The 14,521-nt window shown below is 47.4% G+C and overlaps 1 protein-coding gene across 1 annotated transcript; it reads right to left on the bottom strand.

Annotated features, from left to right (window-relative positions):
• Positions 1-1,887: 1,887 nt before the first annotated feature.
• nkx2-5 (NK2 homeobox 5) lies at positions 1,888-13,253 on the bottom strand. The gene is made up of 2 exons (XM_003217365.4): positions 12,859-13,253; positions 1,888-4,463 (listed from the first exon to the last, which is right to left on the bottom strand). The coding sequence occupies exons 1-2, from the start codon at positions 13,160-13,162 to the stop codon at positions 3,745-3,747; spliced, it is 1,023 nt and encodes a 340-aa protein (XP_003217413.2). The 5' UTR covers positions 13,163-13,253; the 3' UTR covers positions 1,888-3,744.
• Between the last annotated feature and the right edge of the window lie 1,268 nt (positions 13,254-14,521).

The raw sequence follows: 14,521 nt of genomic DNA, 5'->3' as shown, positions 1-14,521 counted from the left end.
ATCAGACATTACAACTAACAACAAACCAAAGACAACAGGGATCTCAAGCAATTATCAATCAACACAAAAATTGAAGAAGGTAACAGACTTCAAATACTACTACTAATGTGAGTATAAAGAAGGGTGGAGGTCACAGCATAAATACAACATAATGTAGACTGACCAACACCACCAGACTAAGACACAGCAACGCGTGGCCGGGCACAGCTAGTGCCATATAAAGCAGATAAACTGGATTTTATATGGCAGTGTAGAAAGGGGCCTAGACAATGGTGTTTGCTCCAAGATGCGATGGGGATGCCTCTGGAGAGATTTCGGAGGTCACCTGTGCACAGGGTTCCCTCAGGGACATTTCAGGACAGGCCTTTTGTGAGCCGTTGGTGACTCAAAAAACGGCATATCTGTATAGGTTAAATGGGGAAATCAAGTTAAATATACTTGTACACACTATTTAGCCGGAATACTATATCCGAGAGATTACAGTATGTAACACGGTTTTTGTCCCTGGGTTAGAACTGTCATTTCCTAATTAGTTCTATCATAAAACATGGGAAAATCTTTATTAAACTGCAAAAACATTTGTTTTTGCGGGACATTCTGAAGCACTTTTTGCTCTACTTTTTCAATGAGTATCTCATGGAGTCTCATCCAATTCAACATAGGGTTGCTGTGAGTTTTCCGGGCTGTATGGCCATGTTCCCGAAGCATTCTTTCCAGACGTTTCGCCCACATCTATGGCAGACATCATCAGAGATTGTGAGGTCTGTTGAAAACTAGGCAAGTGGGGTTTATATATCTGTGGAAGGTCCAGGGTGGGAGAAAGAACTCTTGGCTGTTTGAGGCAAGTGTGAATATTGCAAATGGCCAGCTTGATTAGCATTTAATGTCCTTGCAGATTCAAAGCCTAGCTGTTTCTTGCCTGAGGGAATCCTTTATTGGGAGTTGTTAGCTGGCCCTGATTGTTTCTTGTCTAGAATTTCCGTATGGCCATGTATGGCCATGTTCCGGAAGCATTCTTTCCTGACCTTTCGCCTGCATCTATGGTAGGCATCCTCAGAGGATGTGAGGTCTGTTGGAAAACAGAAAACAGAATAATTCCAGACATGAATTAATCAGGGCCAGCTAACACCTGCCAACAAAGGATTTCCCCCAGGCAGTAAGCAGCCAGACCTTGAAGCTGAAAGGCTGTTCAATGCTTATCAAGCTGGCCATTACAACATTTACACCTGCCTCAAACAGACAAGAGTTCTTCCTCCCACCCTGGATTTTCCACAGAGATATACAATAAACCCCACTTGCCTAGTTTCAAGCAAACCTCACAACCTCTGAGGATGCCTGCCATAGATGCGGGCAAAACATCAGGAGATAATGCTTCTGTAACGTGGCCATACATCCCGGAAAACTCACAGCAACCAAGTACAGTACACACTATTTAGTTTGAATACTCAATCCGAGAGATTGCAGTATGTAATACGATTTTGGTTCCTGGGTTATACATGTCATTTCCTAATTGGTTCTATCATAAAAACATGGGGAAAGTTTATTAAACTGCAAAAATATTTGTTTTTTTGCCAGCAATCCTACAGCACATTTTACTCTAGTTTTTCAATGAGCATCTCATGAAGTCTCAACCAATTCAATATAGTTCGTAGCAGCTTCAAAAGCGAAATTTCTGGAGTAGTTTGACACCATTTGTAGTTGCTACAGAATTATCAAACCCTATAGTTTGATGAGGCACGAACACTTCGGTAAACATACTGTAAAGCGACAACGCCCATCATTTCATAGGGAGTTAAAGTAATGTCACGTTAACTCGAGCCATGTCTCCGGGGGTGTAGCGATCTTCCTCCTAAGTTTGCCAAGCGAAATACGGTTCAGACCAAGAAGTACCGAAAGGGAGGTTTCTTCCTTTATCATCAAGGTTTTGACACGTTTTCTGACTTCTTCCCTTTTATACTGATGTTTACATATATACATACATATATATACACATATTATACACACTTCCACACTGCATACATAAGCTTGGATGCATAAAGTTAAAGAAATCACACCAACGCGTCTACCACAGGTCGCTCGCCGGAAGTGTCCCTTTCTTCTCTGACCTGCCACTTTTGGGCCCGTTTCAACCCACGGCAGACTCACTTCCGGTTGAAAGAAGGCCTAACCGAAGGCAACCCGCAGTCAGAAGACACTCTCTTCAATGAGGCAACACCCAGTTCCGCCGGCATTTGGGTACAAGAGAAAGGGAACCACAGGTGGGATGGCTAGAGCGGGCTCGACTTGTGTGGTTTTAATCCTTTTTGGAAACACAGACACACACGCAGGAACACGCGGGGAAAGACTGCAGAACGAGGCCAGGGCGGTGTGTGGTTTCCGGCCTGTATGGCCGTGTTCTGGCAGCATTTTCTCCTGACGTTTCACCTGCATCTACGGCTGGATCCTCTGAAGATGCTAGCCACAGATGCAGGCGAAATGTGTGCTTTTAATCCCTAAGATCTACAGAGATACTCGCAGGAACCTCAATCAGTGGCTGACGCCAGATGAGAGACTCCCTCCCAGGCACACAGAAGACTGGGCAGCTTGGAAGGTGCTACTGGTCAAAGGACATTCAGTATAATGCCAAGTATTTTTGTTTTTTAAACTGTGTGTTTCCAAATACAGTACATCTTGTAACCTCGGTTGGCTTCTGACACGATAAATAAATCCCTGGGCTGCGCAAGTTTCTTCTGTCATCAAGTTTCCAGTCCCCAATGAGTCGCTAAGCTAGAGACATGGCTAAACTGAGGGGTGCCTTCTCCCACCTTCTTATGCACGTTTCCCAAAGGGCTTTGTCTTTACTTTTTACTGCCAACTACTGTCTCTTCCTTAGATGACTTAGTCATGTAATTTCTGTAAGGGACCTTCCTCGTCCGTCCGTTTAAACTGCCCTGGGTTGACCACCATTTTTAGGGTCTCCTCTACTTTTCCATCCTCCCTGTGAGGAAGAACATTTTGCCTCTCTCTAGGCCAAATGTAGCTGCATGGATATTTTTACCTGTTACCCTCTTTAGAAGGTGAGACTTAGCTAGTTAGCTCCAAGGCCTTTTCTATCCAGAATTAATTTCTTTCTACTTCAATAAATATTTTGGAACCAAAGTTCTGACTCTAAATTTCTAAGCCATCCTAAGGAATAGGAGCTTATCCTATCTCACCCCACACATAAGTTTCTGCTGGTTATGAAGTTTCCTTCTGGTGCTCTGCTATATTTTCGGTGGAACCGCCCCACTGAGGGTTCTTTTGAGCCTAAGAGCTCAGATTTCCCAACGTGATTCACCTGCATCTGTGGCCGGATCCTCTGAAGATGCCAGCCACAGGTGCACGCGAAAGGGCAGGAAAAAATGCTGCTCGAACACAGCCATACAGCCCAGAAACCACACAACACCCCAGTGATTCCGGGAACGAAAGCCTTCGACAATTCAACCTGAAGGCCGGGTTTGATCCCGCTTTAACTTCCACGGCTTGTTACTCTGGACTCCTGGGAGCCGCAGTTGGCCGAGGCCGGCAGTTGAGTGGGTGCCGGTGTCCCGCAATCCGTGGGCGGTTAAAGCGGGGCCAGACTGGCACTCACTCCCCAGACAGGAGAGAGGCCCAAGGTCCGAAGCGGGAAAGTAGGGGCCTTTCTTCTCGACAGATGTCCTCGAGGGGTCCCTGCGCCCCCCCCCCCCGCGGAGTCCGGTGCTCAAGGCCTTGCCCGACCCCCTCCTACCAGGCGCGGATGCTGTGCAAGGCGGAGAGGCCCCCGCTGCCTTGGGCGCCCTGCGCGGGGCTCAGGTTCAGGTTCAGCTCGGGCCCCACGCCGAAGTTCACGAAGTTCCCGCCGCCTCCGCCTCCGCCGCCTCCGGATCCCGAGGCCTGGACGCTGGCCTGGACGGCCGGGTAGCTGCAGCTGTACCCTGCAGCGCTGCAGGCGGAGCCCCCGTAGTTCCCGTAGGCGGCGGCGGGCGGGTAGGCGCCGTAGCCGTAGGGCCCGAGGGCGACGGCGCTGTAGGGCGAGGCGTAGGGCGAGGCGGAGGCGGCGGCGTCCCCCAGGCAGGGCTTTCCGTCGCGGACCAGGACGGGGACGGCGATGCGGCGGGGCGGGGGCGGCGGGGCGGCGGGGTGGAGGCCCACCATTTCCAGGCTCTGGTCCTGCCGCTGCCGCTTGCACTTGTAGCGCCGGTTCTGGAACCAGATCTTGACCTGCGTGGAGCTGAGCTTGAGCGCCGAGGCCAGGTGGTCGCGCTCCGGCGCCGAGAGGTACTTCTGCTGCTTGAAGCGCCGCTCCAGCTCGTAGACCTGCGCCTGCGAGAACAGCACCCGCGGCTTGCGGCGCTTCCGCGGCCTTGCGCGGCACGCACTCTCCTCGTCCGCCGCCACCGCCGCCTCCCCCGGGGCCCGCTTCTCCGCGTCCAGGGCCTTCTGCAGGGCGCACGACTCCGACGCTGGAGGGAGGGAGACAAAGCACAAGGGCGGAGGCCCGTCACACCCCGGAAGGGAAGGGAAGGGAATGTTGGAAATAGCTGCCTCCCAAGCCTTTCACTATTTATTTGCTAATGTATTGAACTTGCGGACGAGGAAAAGTCGCAGGTACGAATCCGGGGAGCGGAGTGAGCGCCCACTGTTAGCCCCAGCTACTCCCAACCTAGCAGTTTGAAAACATGCAAATGTGAGTAGATTAATAAGTACCGCTCCGGTAACAGCGCTATGCAGTCATACCAGCCACATGACCTTGGAGTCCGCTATGGACAAGGCCAGACCAGCTCTTCGGCTTAGATATTGAGATGAGCACCAACCCCCAGAATCGGACACGACTAGACTTAATATCAGGGGAAAACCTTTACCTACGTTTATATTTGCTAACCTGTATTCTATGTGTATGTCGATTTGCCAGTTTGTTCCTCTTTGGTGTGGAAGGGGTTAAAACATGTGGCTGTACTGAGCATGTTCAGACTCAGGACTCCATTTTGTATTCAATGTCTGTTTTCCACCTTGGTGGAGGTGGATGTGTGTCTGCTTTATATCTCAGTGTAAAGTCCCTCTTGACACGGGAAAAATCTCAGTGGAGGTGGATGCATGTTTGCCAGTGAGTACAACTATACCTAAAAACTATGAATTAAGAATGATGCCCTATGTAACATCCTATCTGTAACCAAACTTCAATAAGAAATGTGCCTGTATGGTAAATTAATACAAGATGTTTGAAAGTAAACAAAATATGTTATTTTTGAAAGAAGACTTCATTTTTTAAAAAAATCTCTGAGTGCATATTTTAAACTAAGAGGTTTCAAGAGAGTGTATATCTTTTGGGCAACTGCAATTTCAATTTCAAAGAAACCACCATCCTCTGCTAACCAAATATATTTTTGTAATGGTATGTCTTTGTCCGTGGCAGTTCAAAGACATGGTTCTCCAGTTTAAAAACTTAGTTACCTGTGTGCCATGACATGAATGCTTATGAGTATCACTTGTTCAAAGAGTTGACTTCTAGCCAGGATATGCTCTTCTTAACTAGTGGTTTTCAAAAGGTGGAGATTCACATTTGCCAAACGGATATGACATCATTTTTCCTTTCAATACGGTTAGGATTGCCATTTATTTCCAAAGGGATATGTGCCCAGAGGCTGGGTGTAGTTATTTCCAGAAGGGAAGGGAAGGGGCCCATTGGGGGTTCCCAGCCTTTTCTTCACTGCACCCGTCGCCGTCCCCGCTGGCCACTGAACTGAGTGCAGGTGAACGAAACCGGTTTCTCTGTGCAGCCCGTGCCATAGGAAACCTTTGAGACCCGGAGGAGGACTGCACAAACCACAGAGCCTTGGTGCACATGAAGGGCGTGCTTTTGTGGGAGCTTGTTGCCTGGCCAACTGCATTCAATGGTCAGCGTAGATGGGCCCTGGAGGGGAAGACCTGGAATCCCCCGGAGGCCTGGATGGTGCTTATATATTGAGGGGCTCCTCAATATCCAGGGCTGGACAGACACGCAGAGAATGCTGGTGGGTTGTTTGCTTGTTTGCTTTTAAATCAGCTCCCCTCGTCAGTCCCTTAGTTCCCTTCTACACTGCCCTATATCTCAGGATCTGACCCCACACTATGTAACACGATTTTTGTTCTTCGGTTATGCACGCCATTTCCTAATTGGTTCTATCATAAAAACATGGAAAAGGTTTATTAAACCGAAAACACTTCGTTGTCGCAGGACATCCTGCAGCACATTTTGCTATAGTTTTTCAATGAATGCCTCATCCAGTTTCAACCAAATCAACACATTGTGTTGTCAAAGGCTTTCATGGCCGGAATCACTGGGTTGCTGCGAGTTTTCCAGACAAGAAACAATCAGGGCCAGTTAACACCTGCCAACTAAGTTAGTTTAACTTTTGTGAGAAGTGTTATTAGATTGTGATTTTATTGTGTTACTGTTTTTATTGATGCAATATTGTTTTGGGCTTGTCCCAGTGTAAGCCGCCCAGAGTCCTTCGGGAGATGGAGCGGGGTATACATAAAGTTTATTATTATTATTATTATTATTATTATTATTATTATTATTATTATTATTAAAAGATTCCCTCAGGCAATAAACAGCCAGGCTTTGAATCTTTGAATCAAGCTGTCAATTTGCAACATTCACACTTGCCTCCAACAGACAAGAGTTCTTTCTCCCACCCTGGACCTTCCACAGATATATAAATCCCAATTGCCTAGCCTCGGACAGACCTCTCAACCTCTGAAGATGCCTGCCATAGATGTGGGCGAAACGTCAGGAGAGAATGCTTCTGGAACATGACCATACAGCCCGGAAAATTCACAACAACCCAATTCAACATAGTTTGTGGCAGCCATAAAAAAGAAGTTTCTGGAGTATAACAACTACTTTCAAAGTAAGTAGCGCACAAGTAAACAGGAAATAACACTTTCAAATCAGGAACAATTTTTCCCCAAATGTTGTTACATAATATTATCTGCTTATCCCAGATTATCTGGTAGTGGAAACTCATAAAATCCAGTTCAAAGCAGAACATCTGGGATCAGATTCTGGGACATAGGGCAGTGCTGATCCAGCCTCAATCGCTTTATTTCTGCCTCCCCTTTCCCCCGAAATGTGTCCCTTTTCATTGTTTTCTCCTTGGGACCCAGAAGAGCTGAATTTGACCCCCTTCCCTTATTGTATATTCAGGGCAACCTTGGTAGGTCAGGCTGGCTCTGCACTGCCACATAAGGCAGTTTGCAAAACCGGGTCTCCCCAACATGACCACATCCCATCCAGAACAAACTCCTGGCATCTATGGGGAGCATCTCCCGGTTGACTTCCACGGGTCAGTTCTCCTGAGGAGTCACCAACTGGTCTCTGTCTGGGAGAAGGAAGAAGCTAACCGTCCTCGCCCCAGTCAGTGGTTCTGGCTTGGTAGGCAATCCCCCAAACTCATCCTCTTCCGACCCCAATATTCCAAGTTTGGGAGCAGGTCTCCTAAACAGTCCTACTGCTTTCCCTGCCGCCCAGCTTTCGAAACGGGATCAGGAAAGGAAAGTCGAGTTTAGGATTCGCCCCAAGACTCAATGCAGCACCGAGAACACAAAGAGAGGCTCCCGTCGAACCATACAGGTCAAACCATAATTTGGCCTGCCAGTGAGTTTCAGTTCATTTCAGCGGGCAAACTGAGGCTGGATTTATATTGCCATACAATGTAGATTGGAATTGCAGTATATGGTCGGTGCAGACGCATACAATGCAGTTTGGTGCAGTTAAACTGTATTAATTGGGTATGGCTAGTGAGTGACCATATACTGTTCCAAACTGGACTACATGGCGGCGTAGACTTAGACCTGTTCCACACAGCTGAATAAAATCCCACATTATCTGCTTTGAACTGGGATATATGGCAGTGTGGACTCAGATAACCCTGTTCAAAGTAGATATAGTGGGATTTTCTGCCTGGATATTCTGGGTTATCTGATGCGCAAGAGAGAGTTTCTTTACTCAGAATTAAGTTCTCGAGGGTGACTCCAAAATACGGCTGGATTCCGAAAGCCCGCCTCGTCAAAGGGAGCAAAAATGGATCAGACGTGGAGGCTGCACAGGAGCGCATTTGTTCCCAGGCAAGACTTGTCCACTGTGGCTTCCAAATAAAGACATTCAAGACTCGAAGGCCTTTTCTTCCAATAACGCGCTGCTGTTATTGTTGAAATAGATCAACAAGGCTCCTGGGTTGAAACCTCACCGGCCCCATTTCAATTGCAGTGAATGATAATCTCACCGCTAAGGGATTCTTTTCTGGACTATTATATTGAACCACGTAGGTCCACTTGCTTTGATAAAACGAAGTAGGCATGTAGATAAGCCTAAATCCCCATCTACACTGCAGATAATCCACTTTATCTGCTTTGAACTGGATTATATAAATCTATACTGCAATATAACCCAATTCAAAACAGATAATCTGGATTTTATATGGCAGTGCAGAAGGGGCCTTATACTTATGAAAATCCCGCTTTTGCAAAGACTGGGGCCCCTTCTACGCGGCTGTACAAAATCCAAATTATTTGCTTTGAACTGGATTATATGGCAGTGTAGATTCAGACAATCCAATTCAAAGCAGATCATGTGGATTGTCTGCTTTGATATCCTGTATTAAATGGCAGTGTAGAAGGGCTCTAAGATTGGATTTATATTACACTATATCCCAGGATTCTGATCACAGATTATCTAATGGTGCAGAATTATATAATCCAGGTCAAAATAGATAATATGGATTATCTGCTTTGATAAACTGGATTTTGTATGGCAGTGTACACCGGGCCTGAGGAAATTGGTATATATTCGTGCTAAAATAAAATGCGGTAAAACTGCCTTCACATGCCTTTCCTCCCTTTTCCCACCCCTCCCCTTTTTATTTTTGGGAAGCTCCTTTAGAAATCGGTGGGGCGACCTGACCATTGGGAGCAACCCCCAAGCAGTACACCCGAATCGGATGTTTTCCTTGAAAACCCAGAGAGGTGGATGGCGGGCTTTCCTCCAGGCTTCATCCGCCCCGGGAGAGGACTGCGCATGACAGCCCGGGAGAACTCGCATTAGTCCCACTCTCTCATCCTCAAAGGAACATCCAACCCCTTCTGGATCTTGCCAAGAAAACCTATGGTAGGATTCCCACAAGTAGGAAGTTACTTAAAGGCACACAACAACAACAACAACAACAACAACAACAACAACAACAACGACTACGGCGGTCTAGTGACAGCGGTTTCTTCATATCTCGGAAGTGTCCACACTTCATAATTTTAGCAATTTCCTATCAGACTTTAAATTATCTGCTGTATTCCAAGAGAGTGTACAGGCAGTCCTCGAGTTACTAACATAGTTACGAACGAAGTGAGAGAAATCTACCTCTAGGAAGGGAAATTCGCTCCGGGAAGAGTTATCAGGGGAAAAGGTGTCTCCACGGAAGCTTTATCACCAAATCCTTGTTTCCACAACAAGCCATATTTTGGGGACTGCTTGTATTAAACAGTTCTAAGTACCTCAACAAACTACAAATCGCAGGATAGAATGCTGGCAGTTAAAATGGTACCAGAATACTGTAACTGTAGATAAATATACCAGATCCCGTAAGAAGAAGCCACTCTAAGGACGAATCCCAACTGAGGGCCCTTCCACACAGCCATAGGGTAAAGGTAAAGGTTTCCCCTGACATTACTCCCAGTCGTGTCGGACTCTGGGGGTTGGTGCTCATCTCCCCGATTCGAACCTGCGACCTTTCGGTCAGCAAGTTCAACAGCTCAGCGCTTTAACATGCTGTGCTATGGGGCCCCACATAACCCACACAGCCATATAACCCAGAATATCAAGGCAGAAATCCCCACAATATTTGCTTTGAACTGGGTTATCTGAGTTCACACTGCCATATATCCCAGTTCAAAGCAGATAATATGGGATTTTTATTCAGGAAGGGGCCTAAGTTGGTTGGCTGTTTTGTTCCTCTGGGCCAGTTAACACCTGTCAACAAAGTTATTTTAACTTTTGTGAGAAGTTGAAAACTTTCCCTGGAGTCCGCAAACAGCAGGAAAATCCCCCCCTCAAAAAAGGTACAGTTGGCGCTGATGAATCCTTAGTCTAGGAAGGGCCTTAATTTTCGGGTCACCGAATTAAGGTAATAGAAATACCGTCCCCAGTTCCTTCAAGGTCAAGCCAGACACTTCAAGGATACCCTCCATCCATCTTGCCCTTGGTCGGCCTCGATTCCTTTTTCCTTCCATTTCCCCCAGCATCATGATCTTTTCCAAGCTTTCCTGTCTTCTCATGATGTGGCCAAAATACTTCAGCTTTGCCTCTAATATCCTTCCCTCCAGTGAGCAGCCGGGCATTATTTCCTGGAGGATGGACTGGTTGGATCTTCTTGCGGTCCAAGGCACTCTCAGGATTTTCCTCCAGCACCAGAGTTCAAAAGCGTCTATCTTTCTTTGCTCAGCCTTCCTTATGTAGAGGGGCCTCTACATTGCAGAATTAACACATGTTTCCATGGCTCAATGCTATGAAATCATGGAAGGAGCAGTTTGAAGAAGCCTTTAGCCTTCCCTGCCTTGCTAAATGACAACTCCCATAGTTCCATAATACTGAGCCATGGCCATTAAAGTAGTCTCAAACTGCATTCATTCTACACTTCAGATGCACCACTGGTTAAGAAAGCCTGACTGCATTTAAAGGAGATTAAAGCCTGACTGCATTTAAAGGAGGTTTTATTGAGCGTTTTATTGTTTGTTCAATTTAACCACTCAAGGGGTTGGGGAACACGGGCGCTTATTGTTATGAATCGGAAACTCAATGAGGCTTCAATTGGAAACCAGGACCATTTCTTAAGGGGTTTGAAAACAGATCTAACCAAAGGACAGAAGCTCAGCCATAATCCTTTCTTCCTTTCGGAGAAGATGGCGAAGGAGCTTGCGGCTCTTCGGACTATTCCTTCTGAAGTCCACACATTACCACCAGATAATTCTGAAGTGTTGCAGAAAAATGTTATAGGCGTCTACACAGGCGTCATCTCCATCGAGATTGATGCAATTTTCTCATGAGTAAATCATGAGTTCGCCATATACAACTCAGGGCCCTTCCACACAGCCCCATATCACAGAATATCAAGGCAGAAAATCCCACATTATCTGAGTGTGGAATCAGATAACCCAGTTCAAAGCAGATATTGTGGGATTTCCTGCCTTGATATTCTCGGTTATATGGCTGTGTGGAAGAGCCCTCTGGGAGCTGTAGTTGTACATGCTTCCTCTGCTTCACCAAACTACAAGCCATTAATTTGGCCTACTTGTACGAGGAAGGTACATAACTTCTCCTGTCCATTATCCTTAAACAGAACGCCTGCTATACACATAAAGTGTGCTCAGAAGAAGCACCATTTATGTGTTCGGGATAGTTTATTATCTCTGGGCGAGCCAGCAACAATTGGTGTCTTCAAACTTCTTTAAAGCGTCTCAACAGCGCAATTAAGCACGGAAACCGCATTTTTAAGGAGGCGCAAATATAATAGGTATTTTGCTGGTCTAATTCTGCCACAATGATAAGAGTTTTTTAAGAGGTGCATATCGAGTAAGCTGCCTCCCTTTTCCAGAACTCATTTCTACAAACCTAAACCAATGAAAGAACTGATAGATGGGGTGTTAGATAATCATTTAAAGCTTCCGCTGCTGCAAAGACCTGGATTTAAAACTAAACAAGTTGAACCAGGATCGTCTTTAAGTCAAATGATACATTAGGTAGAATTAAACTAAGATTGGGTTGCTGTGAGTTTTCGGGGCTGTATGGCCATGTTCCAGAAGCATTCTCTCCTGAAGTTTCACCCACATCAATGGCAGGCATCCTCAGATGTGTGAGATCTGTTGGAAACTAGGCAAGTGGGGAGTTTATATATCTGTGGACTGTCCAGGGTGGGAGAAAGAACTTTTGTCTATTTAAAGCTAGTCTGAATGTTGCAATTGGCCGGCTTGATTAGCATTGACTAGCCTTGCAGCTTCAAAGCCTGACGCTTTCCTGCCTGGGGGAATCCTTTGTTGGGAGGTGTTATCTGGCCTTGATTCTTTCATGCCTGGAATCCCCCTATTTTCAGAGCGTTGTTCTTTATTTACTGTCCTGATTTTAGAGTTTTTTAAAATACCGGTAGCCAGATTTTGTTCATTTTCATGGTTTCCTCCTTTCTGTTGAAATTGTCCACATGCTTGTGGATTTCAGTGGCTTCTCTGTGCAGCCTGACATGGTGGTTGTGAGAGTGGTCCAGCATTTCTGTGTTTTCAAATAACATGCTGTGTCCAGGTTGGTTCATCAGGTGCTCTGCTCTGGCTGCCTCCTCTTGTTGAGATGGTCTGCAGTGCCTTTCATGTTCCTTGATTCGTGCTTGGGCCATGCTGCTGCGTTTGGGGGTTCCTACATAGATTTGTCCACAGCTGCATGATATACGCATGGAAAACTCACAGCAACCCAGTGATTCCAGCCATGAAAGCCTTCGACAACACATGAAACCAGTTGAACCAGGATCGTCTTTAGGTCAAATGGTACATTTGGAAGGACACTGAAGCTGGATCTACACCGGGCATGGGCAAACCTGGGCCCTCCCTCCAGGTGTTTTGTACTTCAACTCCCACCATTCCTAACAGCCTCAGCTTAAGCGGTTGAGGGGGGAAAGGAAAGAGCCTAAGGCTGTTAGGAATGGTAGAAGTCCAAAACACCCAGAGGGAGGGCCCAAGTTTGCCCAGGCCTGGTGTAGACCCATCCTACAACAACAAACCCAACCACACTTCCCACGATCCTACAGCACTGAGCAACGATAGCCACGTAACCCCGTCCCCTACCTTTCTTGCCGGCTTTGGGCTCGGCGGCGGCGTCCATGTCGGCGTAGCTCTTGCCGAAGAAGCCCCCGGGGAAGGCGGCGGCGCTCTTGGCGGCCTCGGGCAGCTCCTCCTCGGCGACGAAGGCCTCCTGCTTGAAGGCGGCGGCCAGCATGCAGGACGGGGCCGAGCCCAGCGCCGCCGGCAGCTCCAGCGAAGCCAAGCCCACGCCACCCGGCGGAGGCGGCTGCTGTTGCTGCTGCTCCAGGCTCAGGATATCCTTGACGGAGAAGGGCGTCGAAGTGGCGGCGACAGCGCTGGGGAACATGGTGAGGACGAAGACGAGGAGGGAGCGCACCCCCGAGCGCCGGGCCAGCGCTTCCTCGAGGGCGCAGAGCCCGAAGAAAACCTTCGCTGGGCCTCATCACGCGGAGGAAGCCAGGGAGGCGGGGCCACAGTTTAGGGGGCGTGGCCTAAAGGGAGCATTTCAGGGCCTGGAGGTTTGGGGCATGAAAGGGCGGGGCCAAAAGATGACATAAGTACGTAGATTCAATAGGCGGGATCAGGGACTCAAGGGGCGGGGCTAAGTACTTTCGGGGAATGAGAGAGGAGCGTCAAAGGGCGGGGCCAACGGGGCCAAGAGGCGATATTAGGCAAAGGGCCTAAAGGGAGTCACGGAGGAGGCGTGGCCAAAATAGAAGGGGCGGGGCTAAGGCTTTTCAGGCTTTCATGGCCGGAATCGTTGGATTGTTGTGAGTTTTCCGGTCTGTATGGCCATGTTCCAGAAGCATTCTGTCTTGACGTTTCACCCACATTTATGGCAGGAATCTTCAAAGATTGTGAGGTCTAGGCTAGTGGGGTTTATATATCTGTGAAAGGTCCAGAGTGGAAGAAAGAACTCTCGTCTGTTTGAGGCAAGTGTTAATGTAGCAATTGGCCACCTTGATTAGCATTGAATGGTCTTTCAGCTTCAAGGACTGGCTTCTTCCTGCCTGGAGGAATAATTTGTTGAGAGGTATTAGATGGCGACGATTGTTTCATGCCTGGATTTCCCTGTTTTCAAAGTGTTGTTCTTTATTAACTGTCCTGGTTTTAGAGTTTTTTTTAAATTCTGGTAGCCAGATTTTGTTCATTTTTATGGTTTCCTCCTTCCTGTTGAAATTGTCCGCATGCTTGTGGACGTCGATGGCTTCTCTGTGTAGTCTGACATGGTGGTTGTGAGAGTGGTCCAGCATTTCTGTGTTCTCAAATGATAATAGGGTCGAGGTTGGTTCATCAAGTGCGCTGCTATGGCTGACTTCTTTGTTTGAGTGAGTCTGCAGTGCCTTTCATGTTCCTTGATTCGTGTTTGGGCGCTTCAACACTCAGAAGACGGGATATGAAACAATCAGGGCCAGTTAACACCTCCTAACAAAGGATTCCCCCAGGCAGGCATTAGCCAGTCCTTGAAGCTGCAAGGCTATTCATGCTAATCAAGGTGGCCAATTGCAACATTCACACTTGTCCCAAGCAGACAAGAGTTCTTTCTCCCACCCTGGACCTTCCACAGATATATAAACCTCCCTTGCCTAGTTTCCAACAGACCTCACAACCTCTGAGTATTCCTGCCATAGATGCACGGAAACGTCAGAAGAGACTGCTTCTGGAACATGGCCATACAGCCCTGGAAACTCACAGCAACCCAGTT

This window comes from Anolis carolinensis, chromosome 2 (genome assembly GCF_035594765.1).
Source record: "Anolis carolinensis isolate JA03-04 chromosome 2, rAnoCar3.1.pri, whole genome shotgun sequence".
NCBI classification, from domain to species: Eukaryota; Metazoa; Chordata; class Lepidosauria; order Squamata; family Dactyloidae; genus Anolis; species Anolis carolinensis.
Note: the sequence above shows the minus strand (reverse complement) of the source record. Positions and strands in the feature narration are given on the sequence as shown.